Source organism: Pezoporus flaviventris, unplaced genomic scaffold (assembly GCF_033815535.1).
Source record: "Pezoporus flaviventris isolate CSIRO_AGI_PZ_B2104156 unplaced genomic scaffold, CSIRO_AGI_Pfla_v1 ptg000522l, whole genome shotgun sequence".
Lineage (NCBI taxonomy): Eukaryota > Metazoa > Chordata > Aves > Psittaciformes > Psittacidae > Pezoporus > Pezoporus flaviventris.
Genome location: NW_026893069.1, coordinates 1 through 13,132, shown reverse-complemented (window position 1 = coordinate 13,132; position 13,132 = coordinate 1). Strand labels below are relative to the sequence as shown.

General features: G+C 56.7%; 1 protein-coding gene across 1 annotated transcript; it reads left to right on the top strand.

Moving 5' to 3' along the window:
- Window positions 1-5,863: 5,863 nt before the first annotated feature.
- LOC133263900 (sodium/potassium-transporting ATPase subunit beta-2-like) lies at window positions 5,864-11,808 on the top strand (the record flags this gene model as incomplete). Its single annotated transcript, XM_061443761.1, has 2 exons — window positions 5,864-5,990; window positions 11,623-11,808. Coding segments are annotated over exons 1-2 (298 nt in total), but the record flags the coding sequence as incomplete, so codon positions are not given.
- Between the last annotated feature and the right edge of the window lie 1,324 nt (window positions 11,809-13,132).

Below are 13,132 nucleotides of genomic sequence, written 5' to 3'. Positions count from 1 at the left end.
AAAACCACACCCAACAACATCTGAACAACACCAAAACCACCCCAAAACTATATCCCAACAACACCCAAACCACCCCAACAAAACTCCACCCCAAAACCACACCCCGACAACACCCAAACCCCCCCCAAAAAACTTCCCAACAACACCCAAACCACCCCAAAAGCACACCCCGAAAACACCCAAAACACCCCAAAAAAACACCCCAACAACACCTGAACAACACCAAAACCGCACCCCGACAACACCCAAACCACCCCGACAACCCCCTCCCAATGATGACCCCCCATTGGCAGCGCCGGGATCCGAACCCGCGGCCCCATAGGGACTGAGCTGAACTCAGCACCAGGGGGCGCCATGGGGACGGGGAAGGAGGGGATGGGGGGGGCACAGGGACCCAATGACACCCCCAATGTCCCCGTATCCCATATCCCATAATAACCCATACCCCATACCCCATACCCCATATCCCACACCTCATACCCCATATCCCATACCCCATACCCCATATCCCATACCCCACACCCCATATCCCATACCCCACACCCCATATCCCATACCCCACACCCCACACCCCATACCCCACATCCCATACCCCATACCCCATACCCCATGCCCCATATCCCATATCCCACACCCCATACCCCACACCCCATACCCCACATCCCATACCCCATATCCCATGCCCCATACCCCATACCCATATCCCATAATAACCCCATATCCCATAATAACCCCGTACCCCATGCCCCATACCCCACACCCCGCACCCCATATCCCACACCCCGTACCCCATATCCCATACCCCATACCCCATAACCCACTTTTGGGCTCCCCCATTACCCTATGGGGGGGATCCCCATACAATGGGTGGGGGATCCCCTCTTTGGACTCCCCCATTACCCTATGGGGAGGGGATCCCCACTTTGGACACCCCCATTACGCTATGGGGAGGGGATGGGGAGCCCCACATTGACCTCCCCCATTCCCCTATAGGGTTTCCCCCCCACCCCCTTTTACCCCTTCACAACAACCCACACGTGGCCGACTTCACCCCCCACACCCCACAGGGGGCCGTGCTGGGGTCCAGCTTGGGGGGCAGGGAGCTGGGGGGTGCCCCAGATGTTGAGCTCCTGCTGTCACCCCCCACATCGAGGACAAGGCCCCCCACGACCCCCAGGGCTGGCATGAAGGGGGCTGGGAGCAGGCCTGGAGGAGAGCAAGGGGGGGGGGGGATGTGGGGTTGTGGGGGCAATGGGGGGCAATGGGGGGCAATGGGGTCAGTGGGGGTCACTGGGTGTCAATGGGGGTCAGTGGATGGCAATGGGTGGCAATGGGTGGCAGTGGGGTCAATGGGTGGCAATGGGGATCAATGGGGGTCAATGGGGGTCAATGGGTGCTAATGGGGTCAATGGGTGGCAATGGGTGGCAATGGGGTCAATGGGGATCAATGGGGGTCAATGGGTGTCAATGGGTGCTAATGGGGTCAATGGGTGGCAATGGGGATCAATAGGGGGTCAATGGGGTCAACGGGTGTTAATGGGGTCAATGGGGGTCAATGGGTGTCAATGGGGTCAACGGGTGTTAATGGGGTCAATGCAATGGGTGTCAATGGGGATCAATGGGGGTCAATAGGGTCAATGGGTGTTAATGGGGTCAATGTGTGTCAATGGGGATCAATGGGGGTCAATGTGTGTCAATGGGGATCAATGGGGTCAAGGGGTGTTAATGGGGTCAATGGGTGTTAATGGGGACAATGGGTGTCAATAGGGTTCAATGGGGGTCAATGGGTGTCAATGGGGTCAATGGGGTCAATGGGTGTCAATGGGGATCAATGGGGGTCAATAGGGTCAATGGGTGCTAATGGGGTCAATGGGGGTCAATGGGGGTCAGTGGGGTCAACGGGTGTTAATGGGGTCAATGTGTGTCAATAGGGTCAATGGGGGTCAATGGGTGTCAATGGGGTCAATGTGTGTCAATGGGGATCAATGGGGATCAAGGGGTGTTAATGGGGTCAATGTGTGTCAATAGGGATCAATGGGGGTCAGTGGGGGTCAGTGGGGTCAATGGGTGTTAATGGGGACAATGGGTGTCAATAGGGTTCAATGGGGGTCAATGGGTGTCAATGGGGTCAATGGGGTGAATGGGTGCTAATGGGGTCAATGGGGGTCAATGGGGGTCAATGGGGTCAATGTGTGTCAATAGGTATCAACGGGTGTCAATGTGTGTCAATAGGGTCAATGGTGTCAATGGGTGTCAATGGGGTCAACGGGTGTTAATGGGGTCAATGGGGGTCAATGGGTGTCAATGGGTGTCAATGGGTGTCAATGGGTGTCATGGGGGTGTCATGGCTGCCCCCATAGCCCTCACCCCCCCCATTGCAGTGCCATGGCCGCCCCCTCGTGCCCCACACCGGGACCGCAGGGCACTATTATGGGATGTGACAGCGCATCCCCTCCCCTCCCCCCCCCATGGATTAACACCCCCCCCCCCAAAGGCTCTTAAAGGGCCCGCGCTATAATTAGCAGCGGCTCAGCCTAAGCCGCTTCCCCCCCCTCCATTGACCTCAATGGAACATCCCTGTTCTCTATGGGACCCGCCCTATAGGACCCCCCTATAGGACCCCTCCTATGACCCATCCCTATGGGACCCCCCCCATGGGACCCCTCCTATGACCCATCCCTATGGGCCCCCCCCATAGGACCCCCCCATAGGACCCCTCCTATGACCCATCCCTATGGGACCCCCCCCATGGGACCCCTCCTATGACCCATCCCTATGGGACCCCCCCCATGGGACCCCTCCTATGACCCATCCCTATGGGACCCCCCCATAGGACCCCCCCATAGGACCCCTCCTATGACCCATCCCTATGGGACCCCCCCATAGGACCCCTCCTATGACCCCATCCCTATGGGACCCCCCCCATAGGACCCCCCCATAGGACCCTCCTATGACCCATCCCTATGGGACCCCCATGGGACCCCTCCTATGACCCATCCCTATGGGCCCCCCCCCATAGGACCCCCCCATAGGAACCCCTCCTATGACCCATCCCTATGGGACCCCCCCCATTTCCCCTATGGGATCCCACCCCCCCATACCACCCCCCCCCCCATTGGATCCCCCCACTTCAGGTCCCCCCACCCCATAGGAGTCCCCCCAATGGGGACCCCACTTCTATAGGACCCCCCCCCCCACCTATAGCATCCCCCCAATAGGACCCTATCCATAGGACCCCCCCAATGGGAACCCCCATTCCCCCCCATAGCACCCCCATAATGGGACCCCCCCATTGCCCCCCCAATAATGGGACCCCCATTGCCCCCCCATAGCACCCCATAATGGGACCCCCATTGCCCCCCCCATAATGGGTCCCCCCATTGGCCACCCCATAGCACCCCCATAATGGGACCCCCCCATTGCCCCCCCAATAATGGGACCCCCATTGCCCCCCCCCATAGCACCCCCATAATGGGACCCCCATTGCCCCCCCCATAATGGGTCCCCCCATTGGCCACCCCATAGCACCCCCAATAATGGGACCCCCATTCCCCCCCCCATAATGGGACCCCCCATTGGCCGCCCCATAGCACCCCCAATAATGGGACCCCCATTGCCCCCCCCCATAATGGGACCCCCCATTGGCCGCCCCATAGCACCCCCATAATGGGACCCCCCAATTGATCCCCCCCCATAGCACCCCCATAAGGGGATCATAAATGGACCGCCCCCCCCATTGCCCCCCATAATGGGACCCCCCTCATTGGCCGCCCCATAGCACCCCCATAATGGGACCCCCATTGCCCCCCCCCCCATAATGGGACCCCCCCATAGCACCCCCCCATAGCACCCCCATAATGGGACCCCCATTGCCCCCCCCCCCCCCATAATGGGGCTCCCCCCATGGATCCCAGTTGTCCCAGTTCCAAACTGGATCAAGCCCCATCCCCCCCCCCGCGTTCCCGCATGCGCGCTCCCGTCTCCTTGGTAACGGGGAACCAATGGGGACCACCCCCCCCCCACCCCCCCCCCTTTCTATGGGTCAGGATCAATGGGTGCCATCCCCTCTATGGGGCAATGGGGGGCAATGGGGGGGCAATGGGGGAGTAATGGGGGGGGTCAATGGGGGGCAATGGGGGGGCAATGGGGGGTTAGTAGGGGGACAATGGGGGAGTAATGGGGGGGGTCAATGGGGGGCAATGGGGTGGGGGCAATGGGGGGGTTAATAGGGGGACAATGGGGTAGTAATGGGGGGAATGGGGGGCAATGGGGGGCAATGGGGGTTAGTAGGGGGGCAATGGGGGCCAATGGGGGGATAATGGGGGGTCAATGGGGGTTAATAGGGGGGCAATGGGGGGGTCAATGGGGGGTTAATGGGGGAATGGGGGTGTCAATGGGGGGGGTTAATGGGGGTTATTAGGGGGCAATGGGGGGGTTAATGGGGGGCAATGGGGGGGTCAATGGGGGGCAATGGGGGATCAATGGGGGTTAATGGGGGGATCAATGGCGGGGAATGGGGGTTAATAGGGGGGCAATGGGGGTTAATAGGGGGCAATGGGGGATCAATGGGGGGTCAATGGGGGTTAATAGGGGGCAATGGGGGATCAATGGGGGGTCAATGGGGGTTAATAGGGGGCAATGGAGGATCAATGGGGGGTCAATGGGGGTTAATAGGGGGCAATGGGGGATCAATGGGGGGTCAATGGGGGTTAATAGGGGGGCAATGGGGGATCAATGGGGGGTCAATGGGGGTTAATAGGGGGCAATGGGGGATCAATGGGGGGTCAATGGGGGTTAATAGGGGGCAATGGGGGATCAATGGGGGGTCAATGGGGGTTAATAGGGGAAATGGGAGGGTCAATGGGGGTTAATGGGGGGGTCAATGGGGGTTAATGGGGCAATGGGGGAGTCAATGGGGATTAATGGGGGAATGGGGTTGTCAATGGGGGGGTTAATGGGGGTTAATGGGGGGCAATGGGGGGTCAATGAGGGGGAATGGGGGGTCAATGGGGGGGTTAATGAGGGTTATTAGGGGGGCAATGGGGGGGTTAATGGGGGGCAATGGGGGGCAATGGGGGGCAATGGGGGTTAATAGGGGGGCAATAGGGGCAATGGGAGGGCAATGGGTTAATGGGGGTTAATAGGGGACAATAGGGGGGCAATGGGGGGGTTAATGGGGGTTATTAGGGGGGCAATGGGGGGGCAATGGGGGGGTTAATGGGGGTCAATGGGGAGTTCAATGGAGGGCAATGGGGGTTAACGGGGGGCAAGGGGGGGCAATGGGGTTAATGGGGGAATGGGGGGTCAATGGGGGGGTTAATAGGGGGCAATGGGGGGTCAATGGGGGTTAATAGGGGGCAATGGGGGTTAATAGGGGGCAATGGGGGATCAATGGGGGGTCAATGGGGTTTAATAGGGGGCAATGGGGGGGTCAATGCGGGGATCAATGGGGGTTCAATGGGAGGGTCCGGACCCATTGATGCCCCCCCCTCTATGGGTCAATGAGGGAGAATCAGTGGGGTGGGGGGGTTAATGCGGAAGCTCCGCCCCCCCCGAAGCCACGCCCCTTCTTTGGCTCCACCCCCTCCTCCATTCACCCCCATTATCCCCCTGCGCGGCCCCTTTAAGACCCTCCTTTAACCCCCTCAACGCCCCTCCCCTTCCACACCATATAAGGCGGGCTCCCCCCCTCTCTATTAGCATAAAGAGGCGTGGCTCCGCCGAGGTGGGCGTGGCTCCGAGCCTATATAACCCCGCGCAGCCGCACTAGCGCCGAGTCGCGGGTTCGAATCCCGCTGCGGATCGTAAAGGGATATTAAAAGGGGGGGGGGGGTTGTGTCGCGATATCGTGTCCGCGATATCGCGCCCCTATCGCGATATGGCTCGCGAGAAGGAGAAGCGGAGCTGCGGGCAGGTATGGGCTCAATGGAAGGCGTTCATCTGGGACCCCCGTACCCGGCAGCTCCTCGGCAGGACTGGGAGCAGTTGGGGTAAGTTTGGGGGTGCTGCCCCACACTTATGGGGCGACACCATTGGGAGGCAATGGGGGGGGTCTATAGGGCTCGTCCTTTCTTATATAGGGCGCATAAAGCGAGGCCTTTCTATAGGGGTACATGGGGGGGGGGCACCCCAATAACCCACACTATGGGGGTGTCGTCGTCCCCCCATAGGGGTTTCCATCAATATAGGGGGGTTCCCCCCCCCGTTATGGGTGCGATTGAGGGGTGCAGCCCCCCCCCTCTATGGGTGCAGCGGTTGCATAGGGAGCCCCCCTTTAATGTATAGGGCAGTTGGGGGGGTGCCCCCCCCCATATAGATGCAGAGAGAGGGGGGGGTGTCTATAGGGCCCCTATAGGAGCTGTATAAAGACCCCCCTATAGGGGGGGTTACAGAGGGACCCCCCCCAATGGGTTACAATGAGGGGGGGGCCCCCCTTTTAATGCTGGGTACCCAAATGTGGGGGGGATACAGGCCCCCCCCCCCTCCCTCCCCATAGATGCAATAGGAATGGGGTACCTAAATCCCCCCCCCTCCCCATTTGGGGTGCCCATAGCCCCCCCCATAGCCCTTAATGGGAAAAGGGGTCCCAATGGGTGCAATGGGGAAAATGGGGGGGGGGGGGGGGAAGGAAATGGGTGCCCCCCCCCCCCTCCCCCTCCCCCCTCCCCCTCCCCCCATCTGTTGCCTCGTGCCTATGAAAGTAGGTCATGGCCAGGGTGGGGGATGGGGACCCCCCTATGGGGGGGGGGGGGGGTAGGACCAGATGGGACCCCCCCATTGGTTCTTGTGCCCCCCCCCCCCCAAAGGGACAGATGGTTCGGACCGGGATTTAAGTGTCTGGGCAGGGATTTGGGGGGTTTAAAGGGGTTTGGGGCGGGGGGAAGGGGGGGGGGGGAGGAGGGATGTCATTGGGGTGGCTTTGGGTCGAGTTAGGGCAGTTTTGGGTCGATTTGGGGCAGTTTTGGGTCGATTTAGGGCAGTTTTGGGGGTGTTTGAGGTCATCGGGGCAGTTTGGGGTCGATTTGGGGCAGTTTTGGGGGTGTTTGATGCTGTTGGTGCAGTTTTGGGTGGATTTAGGGTGGTTTTGGGTCAATTTAGGGCAGTTTTGGGGGTGTTTGATGCCGTCGAGGCAGTTTTGGGTGATTTAGGGCAGTTTTGGGTCGATTTAGGGCAGTTTTGGGGGTGTTTGATGCCATCGAGGCAGTTTTGGGGTGATTTAGGGCAGTTTTGGGTCGATTTAGGGCAGTTTGGGTGGATTTAGGGCAGTTTGGGTGGATTTAGGGCAGTTTTGGGGGTGGTTTGATGCCGTCGAGGCAGTTTTGGGTCGATTTAGGGCAGTTTTGAGTCGATTTAGGGCAGTTTTGGGGGGGTTTGATGCCATCGAGGCAGTTTTGGGTCGATTTAGGGCAGTTTTGGGGGTGTTTGATGCTGTCGAGGCAGTTTTGGGTCGATTTAGGGCAGTTTTGGGTCGATTTAGGGCAGTTTTGGGTCGATTTAGGGCAGTTGGGGGGGATTTAGGGTAGTTGGGGGGTGTTTGATGCCGTTGGTGCAGTTTTGGGTCGATTTCGGGTGGTTTGGGGTCGATTTCTGGCAGTTTTGGGGGTGTTTCATGCCATTAGTGCAGTTTTGGGTCGATTTAGGGCAGTTTGGGGTCGATTTAGGGCAGTTTTGGGTCAATTTAGGGCAGTTGGGGGGTGTTTGATGCCATTGGTGCAGTTTTGGGTCGATTTTGGGGCAGTTTTGGAGGGGCAGTTTTGGGTCGATTTAGGGCAGTTTTGGGTCGATTTAGGGCAGTTTTGGGGGTGTTTGATGCCGTTGGTGCAGTTTTGTGTCATTTTAGGGCAGTTTTGGGGGTGTTTGATGCCATCGGGGCAGTTTCAGGTCGATTTAGGGTGATTTTGGGGGTGTTTTACATCATTGGTGCAGTTTTGGTTCGATTTACTGTGATTTTGGGGGTGTTTGAAGTCCTCGGGGCAGTTTTGGGTGGATTTGGGCAGTTTTGGGTGGATTTGGGGCAGTTTTGGGGGTGTTTGATGTCCTCGGGGCAGTTTTGGGTGGATTTAGGGCAGTTTTGGGTCGATTTAGGGCAGTTTTGGGTGGATTTAGGGCAGTTTGGGTGGATTTAGGGCAGTTTTGGGGGGGTTTGATGCCGTCGAGGCAGTTTTGGGTCGATTTAGGGCAGTTTTGGGGGGGTTTGATGCCATCGAGGCAGTTTTGGGTCGATTTAGGGCAGTTTTGGGGGGGTTTGATGCTGTCGAGGCAGTTTTGGGGTGATTTAGGGCAGTTTGGGTGGATTTAGGGCAGTTTTGGGTCGATTTAGGGCAGTTTTGGGTGGATTTAGGGCAGTTTGGGTGGATTTAGGGCAGTTTGGGTGGATTTAGGGCAGTTTTGAGTCGATTTAGGGCAGTTTTGGGGGGGTTTGATGCCGTCGAGGCAGTTTTGGGTCGATTTAGGGCAGTTTTGGGGGGGTTTGATGCTGTCGAGGCAGTTTTGGGGTGATTTAGGGCAGTTTGGGTCGATTTAGGGCAGTTTTGGGTGGATTTAGGGCAGTTTTGGGTCGATTTATGGCAGTTGGGGGGGATTTAGGGTAGTTGGGGGTGTTTGATGCCGTTGGTGCAGTTTTGGGTCGATTTAGGGCAGTTTCGGGTCGATTTCGGGTGGTTTGGGGTCGATTTCTGGCAGTTTTGGGGGTGTTTCATGCCATTAGTGCAGTTTTGGGTCGATTTAGGGCAGTTTGGGGTCGATTTAGGGCAGTTTTGGGTCAATTTAGGGCAGTTGGGGGGTGTTTGATGCCATTGGTGCAGTTTTGGGTCGATTTGGGGCAGTTTTGGGTCGATTTAGGGCAGTTTTGGGTCGATTTAGGGCAGTTTTGGGGGTGTTTGATGCCGTTGGTGCAGTTTTGTGTCATTTTAGGGCAGTTTTGGGGGTGTTTGATGCCATCGGGGCAGTTTCAGGTCGATTTAGGGTGATTTTGGGGGTGTTTTACATCATTGGTGCAGTTTTGGTTCGATTTACTGTGATTTTGGGGGTGTTTGAAGTCCTCGGGGCAGTTTTGGGTGGATTTGGGCAGTTTTGGGTGGATTTGGGGCAGTTTTGGGGGTGTTTGATGTCCTCGGGGCAGTTTTGGGTGGATTTAGGGCAGTTTTGGGTCGATTTAGGGCAGTTTTGGGTGGATTTAGGGCAGTTTGGGTGGATTTAGGGCAGTTTTGGGGGGGTTTGATGCCGTCGAGGCAGTTTTTGGGTCGATTTAGGGCAGTTTTGGGGGGGTTTGATGCCATCGAGGCAGTTTTGGGTCGATTTAGGGCAGTTTTGGGGGGGTTTGATGCTGTCGAGGCAGTTTTGGGGTGATTTAGGGCAGTTTGGGTGGATTTAGGGCAGTTTTGGGTCGATTTAGGGCAGTTTTGGGTGGATTTAGGGCAGTTGGGGGGGATTTAGGGTAGTTGGGGGGTGTTTGATGCCGTTGGTGCAGTTTTGGGTCGATTTAGGGCAGTTTCGGGTCGATTTCGGGTGGTTTGGGGTCGATTTCTGGCAGTTTTGGGGGTGTTTCATGCCGTTAGTGCAGTTTTGGGTCGATTTAGGGCAGTTTTGGGTCAATTTAGGGCAGTTGGGGGGTGTTTGATGCCATTGGGGCAGTTTTGGGTCGATTTAGGGCAGTTTTGGGTCAATTTAGGGCAGTTGGGGGGTGTTTGATGCCATTGGTGCAGTTTTGGGTCGATTTGGGGCAGTTTTGGGTCGATTTAGGGCAGTTTTGGGGTCGTTTAGGGCAGTTTTGGGTGTGTTTGATGTCATCGGGGCAGTTTTGGGTCAATTTAGGGCAGTTTTGGGTCGATTTAGGGCAGTTTTGGGGGGGGATTTCAGCAGTTTTGGGGGTGTTTGAGGTCGAGGCAGTTTTGGGTGGATTTGGGGCAGTTTTGGGGGTGTTTGATGTCATCGGGGCAGTTTTGGGTCGATTTAGGGCGATTTTGGGGGTGTTTGAGGTCATCGGGGCAGTTTTGGGTCGATTTAGGGCGATTTTGGGGGTGTTTGAGGTCATCGGGGCAGTTTTGGGTCAATTTAGGGGAGTTTTGGGTCGTTTTAGGTCAGTTTGGGGTCGATTTAGGGCAGTTGGGGGGTGTTTGATGCCATTGGTGCAGTTTGGGGTCGATTTAGTGCAGTTTGGGGTCGATTTAGGGCAGTTTGGGTCGATTTAGGGCAGTTTGGGGGGGATTTAGGGCAGTTTGGGGGGGGATTTAGGGCTATTTTGGGGGTATCTGGTGCCATCGGGGCAGTTTTGGGTCATTTTATGGCAGTTTTGGGGGTGTTTGATGCCGTCGAGGCAGTTTTGGGTGGATTTGGGGCAGTTTTGGGGGTGTTTGAGGTCGTCAGGGCAGTTTTGGGTGGATTTAGGGCAGTTTTGGGGGTGTTTGATGCCTCGAGGCAGTTTTAGGTCAATTTAGGGAAGTTTGGGTGGATTTAGGGCACTTTGGGGGGGGGGTTGATGCCATCGGGGCAGTTTTGGGTCGATTTCTGGCAGTTTTGGGGGTGTTTGGTGTCGTTGGACCAGTTTTGGTTTGATTTAGGGCAGTTTTGGGGCCATTTGGTGCTGTTGGGGCAATTTTGGGTCGATTTACGGCACTTTTGGTGGTGTTTGATGCTGTCGGGGCAGTTTTGGGTGGATTTAGGGCAGTTTTGGGTCATTTAGGGCTATTTTTGAGTGTTTGATGTTGTTGAGACAGTTTTGGGTCGATTTTAAGCAGTTGTGGGAGGATCTAGGGCAGTTTGGGGTCGATTTGGGGCAATTTTGGGTGGATTTAAGCAGTTTTGGGTGTTTGATGTCATCGGGGCAGTTTTGGGTCAATTTAGTGCAGTTTTAGGGGTGTTTGAGGTCGTTGGGGCAGTTTTGAGTGGATTTAGGGCTATTTTGGGGTGTTTGATGTCATCGGGGCAGTTTTGGGTGGATTTAGGGCAGTTTTGGGGCTCTTTGGTGCCATTGGGGCATCTTTGGGTCGATTTAGGGCAGTTTCGGGGCTCTTTGGTGCCACTGGGGCAGTTTTGGGTCGATTTAGGGCAGTTTGGGGGCTCTTTGGTGCCATTGGGGCAGTTTTGGGTCGATTTCAGGCAGTTTTGGGGCTCTTTGGTGCCATTGGGGCACCTTTGGGTCGATTTAGGGCAGTTTTGGGGCTCTTTGGTGCCATTGGGGCATCTTTGGGTCGATTTCAGGCAGTTTCGGGGCTCTTTGGGACAGTTTTGGGTCAATTTAATGCCGTTTTGGGGCTCTTTGGTGCCATTGGGGCATCTTTGGGTCGATTTCAGGCAGTTTTGGGGCTCTTTGGTGCCATTGGGGCATCTTTGGGTCGATTTCAGGCAGTTTTGGGGCTCTTTGGGACAGTTTTGGGTCGATTTCGGGCAGTTTTGGGGCTCTTTGGGACAGTTTTGGGTTGATTTAGTGCAGTTTTGGGGCTCTTTGGTGCCATTGGGGCATCTTTGGGTCGATTTCAGGCAGTTTTGGGGCTCTTTGGGACAGTTTTGGGTCGATTTAGTGCAGTTTTGGGGCTCTTTGGTGCCATTGGGCAACTTTGTGTGGGTCTTGGCTGCCCTTGGGGCGATCGGGGGGTTTTAACCCCTTCTTTGCCCCCCCTTTAGGCCTGATCCTGCTCTTCTACCTGGTGTTCTATGGGTTCCTGGCCGGGCTCTTCGCCCTCACCATGTGGGTGATGCTCCAGAGCGTGGATCCCCACGTGCCCAAGTACCAGGACCGGCTCCTCACCCCCGGTGAGCACAAGGAGGGGCTTGGAATGGGGTTGGGGTCCCTTGTCAGTGGGTGCTTGGGTGGGTAATGGGGTCCAATGGGTGCCCTTGATGCCAATAGAGCGCGTTGAGTGCCATTGATGGCCGTAGAGCGCGATGGGTGCCATTGGCACCCATGGAACACAATGGGTGCCGTTGACACCCATAGAGGGCAATGGGTGCCATCGATGGCCGTAGAGTGCGATGGGTGCCGTTGACACCCATGGAATGCAATGGGTGCCATTGACACCCATAGAGGGCAGTGGTGCCATTGACACCCATAGAGGGCACTGGGTGCCATTGACACCCATAGAGGGCACTGGGTGCCATTGACACCCATAGAGGGCAATGGGTGCCATTGACGCCCGTAGAGCACGATGGGTGCCATTGATGCCCATAGATCTGAATGGGCACCGTTGACACCCATAGAGGGCAGTGGGTGCTATTGACGCCCATAGAGGGCAATGGGTGCCATTGATGCCCATAGAACTCAGTGGGCACCATTGACACCCATAGAGGGCAATGAGCGCTATTGATGCCCGTAGAGCACAATGGGTGCCATTGATGACCATAGAGCTCAATGGGTGCCATTGACACCCATGGAGGGCAATGGGCACTGCTGATGCCCATAGAGCTCAATGGGTGCCATTGATGCCTATGGCATGAGATGGGCACCATTGACACCCATGGAACGCAATGGGTGCCCATAGAGCTCAATGGGCGCCATTGACACCCATAGAGGGCAATGGGTACTGTTGACACCCATTGGGCACCTTTGACACCCATAGGGTGCAATGGGTGCCATTGACACCCACAGAAGGCAATGGGCACTGTTGACACCCTAGAAGGCAATGGGCACCACTGACATCCAATGGGCACTGTTGACACCCAATGGGCACTTTGTCACCCGTAGGGCTCAATGGGCGCCGTTGACACCCAATGGGCGCAGTGGGCGCCGTTGACACCCAATGGGCGCAGTGGGCGCCGTTGACACCCACAGGGCACAATGGGCGCCGCTGACACCCATAGGGCGCAATGGGTGCCGTTGACACCAATAGAAGGCAATGGGCACCGTTGATACCCAATGGGCCCCGTTGACACCCATAGGGCGCAATGGGCACCGTTGACCCCCATAGAAGGCAATGGGCACTGTTGACACCCAATGGGCGCCATTGACACCCATAGGGCGCAATGGGTGCCGTTGACACCCATAGAGGGCAATTGGCACCGTTGACACCCATGGAATGCAATGGGCGACGTTGACATCCAATGGGTGCTGTTGACACCCAATGGGCGCAATGGGCACCATTGACACCCATAGAAGGCAATGGGTACTGTTGACACCCAATGGGCACCGTTGACACCA